Here is a 15,428-nt window from a genome sequence, read left to right as displayed (position 1 = left end):
GTGATGTGCTGCAGGTGGATGATGTGATGCATGTGGTGATGTGCTGTGTATGGTGAAATGCGGCATGTGGGTGATGTGCTGCGCGTGGATGATATGCTGTGCCTGGGTGATGTGATGCGTGTTGTGATGTGCTGTGTGGGGGTGATGTGCTGTGTGGGGGTGATGTACAGTGTGTGCGTGATGTGATGCGTGTGGTGAAATGCTGCGCGTGGATGATGTGCTGCGCTTGGGTGATGTGGTGTGTGGGGGTGATGTGGTGTGTGGGGGTGATGTGCTGTGTGGGGGTGGTGTGACGTTAATGGTGAAATGCTGCGCGTAGGTGATATGCTGTGTGGGGGTGATGTGCTGTGCGTGAGTGATGTGCTGTGTGTGGGTGATGTGTCTTTTATGGTGATGTGCTGCAGTTGGGTGATGTGCTGTGTGTGGTGAATTGCTGCGAGTGGGTGATGTGTTGCGTGTGGGTGATGTGCTGTGTGTGTGTGATGTGTCTTTTATGGTGATGTGCTGTGTGGGGGGTGATGTGCTGTGTGTGAGTGATGTGTCTTTTATGGTAATGTGCTGCGCATGGGTGATGTGCTGTGTGTGAGTGATGTGCTGTGTGTGGGTGACGTGTCTTTTATGGTGATGTGCTGCACTTGGGTGATGTGCTGTGTGTGGTGAAATGCTGTGCGTGGGTGAAGTGCTGCACGTGGGTGATGTGCTGCGCGTGGGTGATGTGCTGCGCGTGGGTGATGTGCTGCGCGTGGGTGATGTGCTGCGCGTGGGTGATGTGCTGCGCGTCGGTGATGTGCTGTGTGTGGGTGATCTGCTGTGTGTGGGTGATGTGTCTTTTATGGTGATGTGCTGTGTGTGGGTAATGTGCTGTGTATGGTGATGTGCTGTGTGTGGGTGATGTGTCTTTTATGGTGATGTGCTGCACTTGGGTGATGTGCTTTGTGGGGGTGATGTGCTGCGCGTGGGTGAAATGCTGCGCGTGGGTGATGTGCTGCGCGTGGGTGATGTGCTGCGCGTGGGTGATGTGCTGCGCGTGGGTGATGTGCTGTGTTGGGGTGATGTGCTGTGCGTGAGTGATGTGTTTTTTATGGTGATGTGCCTTTTATGGTGATGTGCTGTGTGTGGGTGATGTGTTTTTTATGGTGATGTGCTGCGCTTGGGTGATGTGTATTTTATAGTGATGTGCTGTGTGGCCTTGTTGGGTTTGAGGAACAGTGCAATGAGGTATGAGGCGTGTATTGATAATACAATACAAATGTCCATGTAAACATTACAGTGTACTGTATTATGGGGAGCTGTGTGTGATTCGAAAACAGGTGGAAGAGCTATGTGGCCGCTAACGGTATAACGCGTCCGTGCCGCAGTCAACCCATCCCGTGGCTGGCTCAAACTATACAGAAATGTATAATAGGGATGGGCAACGATTTCTGCAGGTCACCAAAAGTATCGATTTTCATGCCTGACATAGATCGATTATAGACATGATGATGTATAAAATCAGTCTAAAAATGACAATACTGAAGGAGCGATATTCTTAGCTGTTTGCCGGTGCCTTCTGCTCCACTGCACATGTATTAGCGTTACTATGTTACCACACTCCGTAGCCATGCATGCGGAAAATATCGTTTTGGGAGGAAATCAATATTATTTTGCAGATTAATTTCTTTATTAAACATAGACATAGCAATCCTGTATTAATCCAATATGGACCACCAATAGCCCATCCCTAATGTGAAAACAATACAGACTGTCAGTGCTCAAGAAACTTTTCAAGAGAGTTTGCAGCAGGTGCCCTCTTGGTCCGTTGTGTGGTGTCTTGGTAGTAATACGGTGGTGGATGCTACTTTCTTAAGATAGGAGGCTGTCTGGGCTGCAGTATAGACTCCCGATAGGTGCTGTTGACATTGTGCAAAAATCCTACAGGATGGAGGAGACAAGAATGTGCATATGTCCAAAACTCACTGTCTAGGAACTGCTTCAGCTGCAGGCCCTAGGAGCCAGGTACTGCCGACGTTTTAGAAGCAGAAGTGGCTTACCATTGGAAGCACTAATAGCAGCCTGGTCTGCAAAACACCTCCCCTGGGACTGACTGTCTGTTGCGTGCCTAGCAGAAAAAGATTCCACTAAGAAGCTATTGCCTGTACGGGTGTGGTATAGAAAATCTATAATGTCTATGTCGACAGTTATTAGGTTACCCCCATTAGGTCGACACTGACAAAAGGTCGACATGGACAAAAGGACAACACATTAAAAAGTTGATATGGGAAATGGTAGACACAAAAAAAGTTGACACAGCATTTTTTTTGGGTGGGGGGGGGGGTCATTTTCATCATCAGAGCACAGGGAACCTCAATTAGTGTACCGCGTCCCCTTGCTCTTCTACCGCTGTGCTTGGCACAGGTTACTATACCCAATCGTAGTCCACGTGAATGGTAAACTATGGAAAAGGTGTAAAAAATGGGGGGGAAACCTTCAAAAGTTGTGTTGACATGTGTCGACCATATGTGTGTCGACCACTGCCATGTCGAAAATGGTTACCTGTTGACCTTTTGTTGGTGTCGACCATATGGGGTCGACCTAGACATTGTCTGTCTATACATTGGAACTAGCCTGTGCACAGGCTGGAAGCTGGGGAAGGTGGTAGATTTTGCTGGTGAAAGCTGCAGACACTAGATAAAAACCCCACTGGTGAAAGCTGTTAAGCACTACCAGCCATATACGTTAGCAGTGTCCCTTCATGATATTCATGAGTTGCGATGATCATTATCTGTGTAGCATTGTATAATTAAGTTACACTGCATTGTAGTGCTTAGTAACAAACACACCAGTAGGTTACTTGCAAACTATGCTGATGTCAAGTTACGTGAGAATGCTATAGATACACACAATGGGCTTAACTCAAACTAGCACACAATGGCCGGTTCTCACGTAACTGAGCGATTATTGGCATACTGCACATGTGCTGTGAGTGCAATGCGTATGTGCCAGGGAGACGCTGCGATCTCGCTCACAATGAGGATTTCATGGCAGAGTGATTGACAGAAAGTGACCGTATGGAGGTGTTATCTGGGAGTTTAAGGGAAGTGGTTGGAAAAACGCAGGTGCGTCATGGCCGTTTTTGGGGCGTGTACCTGCCATCAGCTGTGAACGTTGGATGGGCAAGGTATATATAATAAGGTAGGTATATACAGTAAGATCAGACGCTGCTATGTAGGTGTTCCCTAGCAGCTGTTCACAAAGGAGATAGTCTCCGCAAATAAAATAATACAAAAGGGAAATAACAGCACTTATACAAATAAGAATATAAATAATAAGTAGAGATAAATTTAGGTGGCAATAGATTAAAAAGAAAAACACCATTTAATTAAGATAATTGTAACACACAATGACAAACATTTAAGAACTATAAATACACATGTAATAGGGCTTTGTAACCAGTACCTGGTCAATGTATAATAAACAGTATTTTATAGTATGAATCAGGTAATCCCAGTTGCGGGAATTGACAACATTTTGCATGAGAGGGCACCAGGCCCTATAAGGGATATAAGTCCAGTTTATGGTATATAATTACCGATCCTGTGGTTGTCCTTTTTGGTGTATCCAAATTAGCGATGATCCAGAAGCAGCATGTGGGGTACAACGCAATATATAATGGAGTACCTTATTCCACAGACAGTTCTCTGGATATCCCAAGTATTCAAATGTGTTCAAATGGAATAGGAGAAAAGGTTCTTATAGCAATTTTCATTGACCAGGAGGCTATCACCTGACCGGTTTTGGTGCCTGCTGGTAGCTTTATCACTGGTTAGGTAATTATATACCATAAACTGGATTTATATCGCTTATAGGGCCTGGTGTCCTCTCATTCAAAATGTTGTCAATTACCACAACAGGAATTACTTTGTTTATGCTATAAAAGACTATAATTATACGCTGGCCAGGTACTGGTTACAAGGCCCTATTACATGTGTATTGGTTATAAAACCCAACTACGGGGTAAATTTACTAAGGTGGGAGATTTTTAGAACTGGTGATGTTGCCCATGGCAACCAATCAGATTCTACTTACCATTTATCTAGCTGCTTCTAGCAGATAATAGATATAATCTGATTGGTTGCTATGGGCAACATCACCAGTTCTAAAAATCTCCCACCTTAGTAAATTTACCCCTACATGTGTATTTATTGTTCTTAAATGTTTGTCACTCTGTAATTACATTATTTTTATTAAATGGTGTTTTTATTTTTAATCCATTGGCATCTATCTCTACTTATTATTTATATTCTTATTTGCATAAGTGCTGTTTTTCCCTTTTGTATTAAATATCTGCCTGTATGGGTGCTGCTAATATCTGTGCTGTGACATCATAATTGTACTATGATGCACAATGGGGGGAGGAGGCATTAGGGTGCAACCATGGGCTGTTTTCCCTTCAGTGTATGCTGAGGAAGCTACAGGAGAAAGTGCACTATGAGGCTAGAGATGGTTGGATACATAATCTTTGTTCTGCTTTTAGTATTTGTGAATGATGTCGCCGGTAAACCTATCCCTATCACATGTGGAAGTCGCACCCTGATCGAGAAACGATATAGCTCCCGCATTGTTGGTGGAAATGAAGCATTTCCTGGCTCGTGGCCGTGGTTAGTTAGTATCCAACGACGGAACCTCTTTATCTTTTACCAACATTTCTGTGGAGGCTCCATCCTTAACGTAAAGTGGGTTATAACAGCTGCCCACTGCTTCAAGGATAAAGGGAAAGATGTCTCCTCTTTGAGGCTAGTGTTTGGAGCCCACCAGTTATCAAAATTGGGCCCAAATGTGCAGATTCGTCGTGTATCGAAAATGATCGAACATCAGAAGTACTCTGCAAAAACTGCAAGTAATGATATCGCCTTACTACGTGTAGATCAGCCTATATCATTCAATGAATTCATTCAGCCAGCATGTCTGCCAATAAAATCCAGAGACATTAAACCCATGAGTGACTGCTACATTGCCGGTTGGGGAGTCTTGAAGGAGAAAGCCACCCACCAATCAGATGTCCTACAGGAGGCTCGCACTACGATGATTGCTAATAAAGTCTGCAACAGCCGCAATTGGTACAATGGTGCAGTGGGAATACACAACATATGTGGAGGCTATGAACGCGGAGGCATTGACAGCTGCCAGGGTGACAGCGGAGGACCTTTAATGTGTAAAGAACCTAGCTCTAAATTCTTCTCGGTGGTGGGAATAACAAGCTGGGGAACTGGCTGTGGACGAGAAAGAAAACCAGGGGTCTACACCTCCACTCAACACTACCTGGACTGGATCCGTGACAAAATCGCACAAAAGATATGATGTGAGAGGGCATGGCTATCTGACTAAGATGGCAGACGTAGAAAAGGTATGAGTGAAGAAGATGGCACAATCTTATTCTATTGGATGAGAGAATAGGTATCCCGGGACACAAAAATAAATACTTAAGCTAAGTGATTAGGTTGTGGGTTCTTCTTTCAGGTTTATTTGTCCTTCTTCCTGCTTGTATGTACATGTAAAATATAATACAAGGATGTAATGTACAGTGATTCTCTTTTGTCCTCACCTCTCTTGCTCTCTGTCCTCAACACTTTCTTGTCCTCACCTATCTCTCTCTCTCTCGCTTTATTTCTTGTCCTCCCCACTCTCTCTCTTCACCGCTTTCTTGTCCTCACCTTTCTCTCACTTTATCTCTCTTGTCCTTATCTCTCTCTATTATCCTCACCTCTTTTTTCCACTCTCTCTCTTCTCCTCTTTCCTGTCCTCACCTCTCTCTCTTTTGGGCTCTCTCTTTCTCTCTTGTTCTCACCTCACAGCTACTACCAAAGTAGTGGTGTAATGTGTATAAAGGGGCTTTACCATAGCATAATGTGTATAAGCGGCTCTACTTTGGTGAAATGTGTATAAGGGGCTCTACTGTGGTGTATCATGTATATGTGGCTCTTCTGTGGCGTAACTACTGTGGTGTAACGAGTATAAGGGGTACTAATGTGTGGAGTATTGTGACTAACGGACACTACTGTGCGGTGTCATGTGAATCGGTACTATTTTGTGGCCACTCCCCTATGTTTTTGGGGTACACCTTCAGCGCAGTGTTCCCATTTTAAATATGGGGGGAGGGGGGCAAAGAAAACTGCCGCTCTGAGCTTCACAAGGTCTAGAACTGGTCTGTATATAACAATGATATTAATAATAACACAGTGTATACACAGTTTACCCTACCTGTGATACAGTATATATAATAATAATAATAATAATAATAATACAGAAAGAGTAGTGGTTAAGTGGCAAAGGCTAAGACAGTAATTTCATACGGTACTTGGGTTAGGCATATACATATCTTTACAAAGATCTAATGATCAAGGAACAAATAATTATTATTATTTTTTTATGTGTATTGTGTTTTATTGTTTTCCTGTGGTGGGGCTATGAGTGTGTTGTTGTTTTTTTCATGTGAATCATATGTGTTTAATTTTTTTTTAGTTTTGTGATCTACAGATTTCCTTTTGTCATTGCTACATTATTACCTGTACTTCCGATATTTCACACACCGAAGAAATGACAGTTATGTAAATATATGAGGGTTTATTCCACCAAGGGGCGCCAAAATCTATATCCGCTTACCAAAAAAATTAGGCTCAGGCTGGCCCTGCTGAGCAGCCACAGCACAACTTTACCAATTGTTTCAGCCACTGCTAAAGATCTACAGGGCAGTAGAAGGCAACCACCAGCACAAGTGACAGAGGCAGTCCTTACTCTGCTTCTGGACCTTTTACACCAGATATCACCTGGCACCTGCTGGGAGGTTGAGTGAATACACCTTACAGGCTGCTTCCACACTGCTGCAGACTCTCTATCATCAGTCCCTCTCCTCTGCACTATACTGTCAGATCCTTGGTTATCACTTCATTTTGTCTGCTACTGTCTCCATCAGGAAACTGCATTGTACAGACTGAAATATAAGCTTACTCAGCTTTACACCCATCATAGGGGCTCATTCCGAGTTGATCGCTTGATAGCTATTTTCTGCAGCGCTGCGATCAGATAGTTGCCTCCTATAGGCGAGCGTATTTTAGCTTTGCAAGTGTGCGATCGCGTGTGCAGCCGAGCACTACAAAAAAGTTTTGTGCTGTTTCTGAGTAGCTCAGAACTTACTCAGCCGCTGCGATCACTTCAGCCTGCCTGGTCCCGGAATTAACGTCAGACACCCGCCCTGCAAACGCTTGGACACGCCTGCGTTTTTCCAAACACTCCCAGAAAACGGTCAGTTGACACCCATAAACGCCTTCTTCCTGTCAATCTCCTTGCGATCGGCTGTGCGAATGGATTCTTCGTTAAATCTATCGCTCAGCAACGATCCGCTTTGTACCCGTGCGATGCACCTGCACACTGCAGTGCATACGCATGCGCAGTAGTGACATGATCACAGCGCTACAAAAAAACTGCAGCTTGCGATCAGGTCGGAATGACCCCCATAGAACACAGCTCATGATAATGCTCTATATTTAACTGGAACGCACTATTTCTTTTTATACATATATTATATAGCTGTGTCTATATTTTAGTCTGTTCATATTTGAATTTTACTCATACAGCTATTCCAGATTAGACTATGCTACTTTTATAGCGAGCCTTTATATATGATTCATTTGAGCTGAATGTAACGGTTTGTATATTGTTTACTGTGTTATTAATAAATGTGACATTTTAACTTTATTAGCGTGATGATGACTGTGCAGCCAATTTGAAAATACATATCTTTTGGAGAATACTGTTATTGGCAGCTGCAATCCATAATTTAGACTGCATCGCAAGCTCTACAGTCAGCTGTATCTTTCCATCTCTTTAATTAAGCGCTTTCATTTCATTAAGACTTTTGTCCCTTTTTTGAACCCCATACTGTATGTTTTATGTTTTTATACAAGAACTGCAGACATTAAAGCATAATCAATCCAAAACAACCTACCCTTTGGAGCCAGTAAGGAGATGTTAAAAATGTTGATGATCCAAAATTCTCTCCCATACATTCTGTAGGATAAGGGTGTGGCAAATTTAATCCCAAATATAGAAAAAAGGGTTGTGAGGAATTCCTGGCCTGTTGTCTTAACCAGCTGGTTGCTAGATCTGCATTCTTCCAGTCCTCCTGCATTATGCAAACTTGAGTCTTGTTTGCAGTGAGATTTGCCAAGGGCCTGCCTTCTTGTCTGAGCAGAAATGGCACATCCCTGGTCCAGGCTTCCACACGGTTACTGAAAGCAGACGGTAGAGTCAGTAAGATGGCTATTGACGTTATTAATGTACAGTGAAGGATTTGGACTCCTGGAAATTGCAGATAGCACTCAGTCCATGCTACCTTAAACCAGTGATGTGCGGTGAGGCATACCTCCCAACTGTCCCCAATCCAGCGGGCCAGTCCCGCTATTCGGATACTGTCCCGCTGTCCCTTCCGCGAGCAGCAGTGTCAGGCGGGCGGGAGGGGGGGAAGTTTGGGAGGCTTTGATCAACCGATACTCTGTTCTGCAAAGCAGCGAGTGATCTCTGAATAGATGGCGTGCGCACGCGCATGGCATCTATTCAGTGCTAGGAGGTGAGCATGTGGCTGCCCAGCTGCTCCGGGCATGCCCCAAAAATGGCGAACTTGAAGCCCCACCCACTCAGACGAGGCCATGCCTACTCCACCTGAGGTCACACCCCTTTTCTCAACCCACATGATCTAAAAGTTGGGAGGTATGGGTGAGGTCAATGGCTGGGGAGGCATTAGTTAGTATCCGAGACAGATTTATATACACACACACACACACACACACACACACACACACACACACACACACACACACACACACACACACACACACACACACCCCCCCCCCCCGTTGGTTCATGTAAGCTTTATAAAAAGGTGCAGCAGTATATACTTTGTTACCCTATATATGTATGTCTGTCCAAGGTTTCTCCTTCCTATGAGTTTAAAAGGAAAAGGCTTGTTTCTGCAAAACAGACTTAATTAGAGTTTGGGGGGGGGGGGGGGGGGGGGCGCTTCTGAACTTCCGGTATGCTTTCCACCACAACCGGAAGTGGACGACGTGTGTGCTCCACCGGCAAACTTCACAGAAATATGTTTAAATGATTATATTAATTCATGCTGTTTGGGGTTACTGTCTCCAAACGGTGTATCCATCTGGCCTCTTTTTTTCAGTAACAACAGTCCCCTGTCACCGCCCCTTCTGAGCAGAGGCACCCAGTCAATTATCATGTACTTCAGGGTAATGAGTTGGAGACCAGCCTGTAGAAAATGTGATGCCACTGGTTTATCTGTTACACCTGTCTCACATGTTAGTATAATGTTGGACCGATGCTGTGTCATTCTTACTCTGAAGGTCCTTCTGGTCTTGTAGTACTTCCTGCTTGCATTCCAGCCACGATGGTTACCTGTGGGCTCCTAATATTTAGTTACGCTTGCGACACTGTATATGTGCTCTAACCTTCACTTCCATCTGGTGGAACGCACAAGCTGTCCAATTCCAGTTGTGGTGGAACGCACAAGCCGTCCACTTCCAGTTGTGGTGGAACGCATACCGGAAGTTCGGCTGCGATTGCCACTAATTAAGTGTTTTGTGACTGTAATACTAGATTTTGTTGACTATAAGTAACGTATTTATTGTCTTTGAATAACAGGTAGCTGAACTTATGTATTTATGAGCACAGAAAGGCATTATTTGGACTTTAATTGATACAGGTTGAGTATCCCTTATCCAAAATGCTTGGGACCAGAGGTATTTTGGATATCGGATTTTTCCGTATTTTGGAATAATTGCATACCATAATGAGATATCATGGTGATGGGACCTAAATCTAAGCACAGAATACATTTATGTATCATATACACCTTATACACACAGCCTGAAGGTAATTTTAGCCAATATTTTTTATAACTTTGTGTATTAAACAAAGTGTGTGTACATTCACACAATTCATTTATGTTTCATATACACCTTATACACACAGCCTGAAGCTCATTTAATACAATATTTTTAATAACTTTGTGTATTAAACATAGTTTGTGTACATTGAGCCATCAGAAAACAAAGGTTTCACTATCTCAGTCTCACTCGAAAAAGTCCGTATTTCGGAATATTCCATATTTCGGAATATTTGGATATGGGATACTCAACCTGTAGTAGTATTCACAGCATTGCTGGTAGGGAAAAGAGCCTACACACATGTAAGGTATAAAGGAAGTTCCAGGGCAGCTTCAATTATATCTGTCTCTTCGGGTGGTCTTCAGGTTGCCGAATGTCGGGATCCCGGCGCACAGTTTACCGGCGCCGGAATCCCGACACCCGGCATACCGACAGATATTCTTCCTCGTGGGGGTCCACAACACCCCTGGAAGGAGAATAAATAGCGTGGTGCGCGTAGCGTGCCACTGTGCCCGCAGCGTGGCAAGCGCAGCGAGCCCGCAAGGGGCTCATTTGCGCTCGCTACACTGTCGGTATGCCGACGCCGGTATGCTGGTCGCCGGGAGCCCGGCCACCAGCATACCATACTACACCCGTCTCTTCTACTGGTGGGATGTCTTTTGAACGGGATACGGTCATTAGGTCGACAGCACTTAGGTCAACAGTCATTAGGTCGAACACTATTGGTCGACATGCATTAGGTCGACATGGTCACTAGGTCGACATGGAAAAAGGTTGACATAATGTTTTTGTTTTGTTTAAATAATTTTTTGACCTTTTTCATACTTTACGATCCATGTGGACTACGATTGGGAATGATAAAAACCTGTGCTGAGCGCAGCGGTAACAGAGTGAGGCACCTTGCTTCGCTCGCCATGTGAGGGGACACGGTGCACCAATTCGGGTTCCCCTTCACTTTACAAAGAAAACGACACCAAAAAAAGTAAAAAAACTCTTGTCGACCTTTTTCCATGTCAACCTTTTTCCATGTCGATCTAATGACCATGTCGACCAAGTGACCCCGTCGACCTAATGGATGTCAACCAATAGTGGTCGACCTAAAGACTGTCGACCTAAGTGTGGTCGACTTAATGACTCATACCCCTTTTAAACTGGTGATGTGAGTAAATGAAACTCGATGAAATTGTTTATGAAAAAGTCCCTGGTGATTGCACCTTTTTCTTCTTGGAATGGAGATGAGGTATTTGCATGTAGTGCATGAGCACCTTGTGCATCCCCTAATTGCTTTAGATTTTTTTCTAGTATATGACACTAGTAACCAAGATATCCTTTTCAATTTTGGACCTGACATGGCATAAGCTCTGTTAATGGAAGATCTTTATCAGATTTTACTACAGTCCATAGCTTCTTAGAAATAGACAGTAATTAATGTCAGATGAATGGACATTTAATTATTTATTTATTATCAGTTTCTTATATAGTGCAGCAAATTCCGTTGCGCTTTACAATTGGAAATGACAATGATATAACAAAACTGGTTAACAACAAACAGTCATAGAGGTAGGAAGGCTCTGCTCGCAAGCTTACAATCTATATTAAAGTTATTAATCCATGGCATCTTGTTTGTCTTCTTGGATTTATCCATTTTCTCCAACAAAGCTTTCCTATCCAAGGGCAGTATTCAATTAGCAGCGAAATCGCATCAATTTTTCATGTCTATCGCACGAAAATTGCTGCGAAAATGGCTTTTTGCGGGAATGCGTGCTCCCATTTTTCAACCTATCCTATTCCAAACGTGCAAAAATGAAACTTGAGCAAATAAAAATAAGTGAAAAATCAGGGTGAATGTGGGGAGATCAGCCTGTACCTCACAAAACTAAAAAAGGACAATAGTATAGAAGTTTATTATAGGTCCATATTAAATATATTTGGGGTACTTAAATTGGATCAAATGGCTGTTAAATGCATTTATTTTTTTTAATGGAAAAAATGAGTTTTATGGTAAGAACTTACCTTTGTTAAAACTCTTTCTGCGAGGTACACTGGGCTCCACAGCGAAAAACATAGGGGGTGTAGAGTAAGATCTTGATCCGAGGCACCAACAGGCTCAAAAGCTTTGACTGTTCCCAGAATGCACAGCGCCGCCTCCTCTATAACCCCGCCTCCCTGCACAGGAGCTCAGTTTTTAGTTAACCAGCCCAATGCAGTAGCAGGAAAAGGGACGACAACGGTTAGTAGCCATATACACCATAGTCTCATGACAGGAGAAGTGTTAGCGGCTAATGCCATACCAACCCAAAGAAGCTAAGTGCGTCAGGGTGGGCGCCTTGTGGAGCCCAGTGTACCTCGCAGAAAGAGTTTTAACAAAGGTAAGTTCTTACCATAAAACTCGTTTTCTGCTGCGGGGTACACTGGGCTCCACAAGGAAAGAAATAGGGGATGTCCTAAAGCAGTTCCTTATGGGAGGGGACGCACTGTAGCGGGCACAAGAACCCGGCGTCCAAAGGAAGCGGCAGTATCGTAGGCACAGAACCTTATGAACGTGTTCACAGAGGACCACAGAGAGGCCTTGCACAATTGTTCAAGGGTCGCACCACGGCGGGCCGCCCAAGAAGGTCAAACAGACCGAGTAGAATGGGCCGTAATGTGAGCAGGAGCTGATAGACCAGCCCTCACAAAAGCATGTGCAATCACCATTTTAATCCATCTGGCCAAAGTTTGCTTGTGAGCAGGCCAGCCCCGTTTGTGAAATCCAAACAACACAAAGAGAGAATCAGATTTCCTAATAGAAGCAGTTCTCTTCACATAGATACGGAGAGCCCGTACCACATCTAAAGACCGCTCTTTGGGAGACAGATCAGGAGAGACAAGGGCCGGAACCACAATCTCCTGATTAAGGTGGAACGAAGAAACCACCTTAGGCAAATAACCGGGACGAGTCCTAAGAACCGCCCGGTCACGGTGAAATATCAGATATGGTGAACTACAAGATAAGGCACCCAAATCCGACACTCTTCTAGCTGAAGCAATAGCCAGCAGAAACACCACCTTAAGGGAAAGCCACTTAAGATCAGCTAAACCAAGAGGTTCAGACGGAGACTCTTGTAACGCCTCCAAAACCACCGACAAGTCCCAAGGAGCCACAGGCGGGACATAGGGAGGTTGGATACGCAACACACCCTGAGTGAAGGTATGCACATCAGGTAAGGTCGCACTCTTTGTCTGAAACCACACCGATAAGGCAGATATTTGAACCTTGAGGGAGGCCAGACGCAGGCCTATGTCCAGGCCCTGCTGAAGAAATGCCAACAACTTGGCTATACTAAACTTGGAAGCGTCATAATCGTTAGATGCGCACCAAACAAAGTAAGAATGCCAGACCCTATAGTAAATCCGAGCAGAAGCTGGTTTCTGGGCCTGCAACATAGTTTGAATGACCGCCTCAGAAAACCCTTTAGCCCTCAAGACGGAAGCTTCAAGAGCCACGCCGTCAAAGACAGCCAGGCTAGGTCCTGGTAGACACAGGGGCCCTGAACGAGGAGGTCTGGGCGTTGTGGAAGTAGAATTGGACGCTCTGACGATAGGCCCTGCAGGTCTGAGAACCAGTGCCGTCTGGGCCACGCTGGAGCTATGAGAAGCAGAATTCCTCTTTCTTGCTTGAGCTTCTGAATTACCCTGGGCAGGAGAGATACCGGAGGGAACACGTACAGCAGTCGAAACCTCCACGGCCCCGCCAGAGCATCCACGAATGCTGCTTGAGGATCCCTTGTCCTTGCTCTGAAGACCGGAACCTTGTGATTGTGTCGAGACGCCATCAGATCTACGTCTGGAAGGCCCCACTTTTCCACTATGAGTTGAAACACTTCTGGATGGAGGCCCCACTCGCCGGCATGTACGTCCTAATGACTGAGAAAGTCCGCTTCCCAATTCAGGACTCCCGGAATGAATACTGCCGATATGGCCAGTAGATGGCGTTCCGCCCAATGTAGAATCAGTGAGACTTCCTTCATTGACAAACGGCTTCGAGTACCGCCTTGATGATTTATGTAAGCCACTGTGGTGGAGTTGTCCGACTGCACTTGAACAGGACGGTTCTGAATTAAATGCTGGGCCAGGTTCAACGCATTGAAGACCGCCCTCAATTCCAGAATGTTGATCGAGAGGAGAGATTCCTCCTTGGTCTAGCACTGCTCCCCAACCTCTGAGACTAGCATCTGTCGTCAACAGGACCCAGTCGGATATCCAGAAGGGACGGCCCCTGCACAATCGTTGTTCCTGGAGCCACCAGTGCAGCGACAGACGGACCTCCGGAGTCAATGAGATCATGTGAGACCTGATCCGGTGAAGCAGGCCGTCCCACTTGGGTAGAATCAGCCTCTGGAGGGGGCGAGAATGAAATTGAGCATACTCCACCATGTCGAATGCTGATACCATGAGGCCAAGCACCTGCATCGCCGAATGTATCGACACTTGCGGACGAGAAAGGAAGCAACGAATCCTGTCCTGAAGCTTCAGGACTTTCTCCTGAGACAAGAACAACCGCTGGTTGTGAGTGTCCAATAGCGCTCCCAGGTGCACCATGCTCTGAGCAGGGACCAGGGAGGATTTCTTCCAGTTGATGAGCCACTCGTGGGCTTGTAGAAACCGGACAGTCATATCCAGATGACACAGGAGAATTTCTGGGGAATTTGCCAGGATGAACAAGTCATCCAGTTAGGGCAGTATCCTGACCCCTTGATGGCGTAGTACTACCGTCATCACCGCCATGACTTTGGTGAAGACTCGCGGAGCCATAGTTAAACCAAAAGGTAACGCCCGAAACTGGTAATGGAGGTTGCCAATCGCAAACCTCAGGTATTGTTGATGTGACACTGCTATAGGAATATGCAGGTAAGCATCCTGTATGTCCAGGGAGACCATGTAGTCCGCAGGTTCCAAGGCCAGAACTATAGAGCGAAGGGTTTCCATACGGAACTTGGAAACTTTAACAAACCTGTTCAATGCCTTGAGGTTGAGAATGGGCCGGGATGACCCATTCGGTTTCGGGACCAGAAACAGCGGAAAATAGTACCCCCGGCCCCTCTGAGCAAGAGGCACCTGTACTACGACTCCTGTATCCAGGAGGGTCTGTACCACCGAATGTAGAGTGTTTGCCTTTGCCTGGTCCAACGGGACGTCTGTCCGGCAAAATCGATGGGGGGGTTGGTTTTTGAAGGCTATGGCGTAACCTCGAGTGACGACTTCCCATACCCAGGCATCTGAAGTGGTCTTCAACCATTCCTGCGTATACCCTAGAAGCCGGCCCCCCACCCTGGGATCCCCCAGGGGGAGGCCCGCCCCGTCATGCGGCAGGCTTATCGGTCTTGGAAGCTGGCTGACGGGCAGCCCAGGCTCTTTTGGGCTTCGGCTTACCAGGTTTGGAAGTGCGGGCCTGCTTGTTGTACGCCTGACCTTTTGCTTTACCTGAAGGACGAAAGGGGCGAAAGGAAGTAC

The 15,428-nt window shown here is 45.5% G+C and overlaps 2 protein-coding genes across 6 annotated transcripts in view; one reads left to right on the top strand and one right to left on the bottom strand.

Annotated features, from left to right (window-relative positions):
• ARSK (arylsulfatase family member K) overlaps positions 1-15,428 on the bottom strand; it is a 251,854-nt gene that overhangs the window by 86,021 nt on the left and 150,405 nt on the right. For all 5 annotated transcript variants that reach the window (XR_010247578.1, XM_063964034.1, XM_063964035.1 and 2 more), the window contains one exon: positions 7,982-8,264. Coding sequence is in view for 4 of the 5 variants with exons in the window: in XM_063964034.1 (XP_063820104.1) it covers positions 7,982-8,264 (283 nt within the window). In the remaining variant the exon portion in view is untranslated. The remainder of the gene's footprint in view (positions 1-7,981; positions 8,265-15,428) is intronic.
• LOC135050812 (acrosin-like) lies at positions 4,393-5,400 on the top strand. Its single transcript, XM_063957143.1, has one exon. It carries the CDS (start codon positions 4,468-4,470, stop codon positions 5,335-5,337), a length of 870 nt encoding a protein of 289 aa, XP_063813213.1. The 5' UTR covers positions 4,393-4,467; the 3' UTR covers positions 5,338-5,400.

The sequence above is a fragment of the Pseudophryne corroboree genome, chromosome 1 (assembly GCF_028390025.1).
Source record: "Pseudophryne corroboree isolate aPseCor3 chromosome 1, aPseCor3.hap2, whole genome shotgun sequence".
Classification (NCBI taxonomy): Eukaryota; Metazoa; Chordata; class Amphibia; order Anura; family Myobatrachidae; genus Pseudophryne; species Pseudophryne corroboree.
The sequence above is the reverse complement of the archived record's forward strand: the minus strand, read 5'-3'. Positions and strand labels throughout refer to the sequence as shown.

What these genes read in the sequence shown, in the direction of transcription:
- LOC135050812 (XM_063957143.1), top strand. Translation starts at nt 4,468, where the DNA reads ATGAGGCTAGAGATGGTTGGATACATAATCTTTGTTCTGCTTTTAGTA.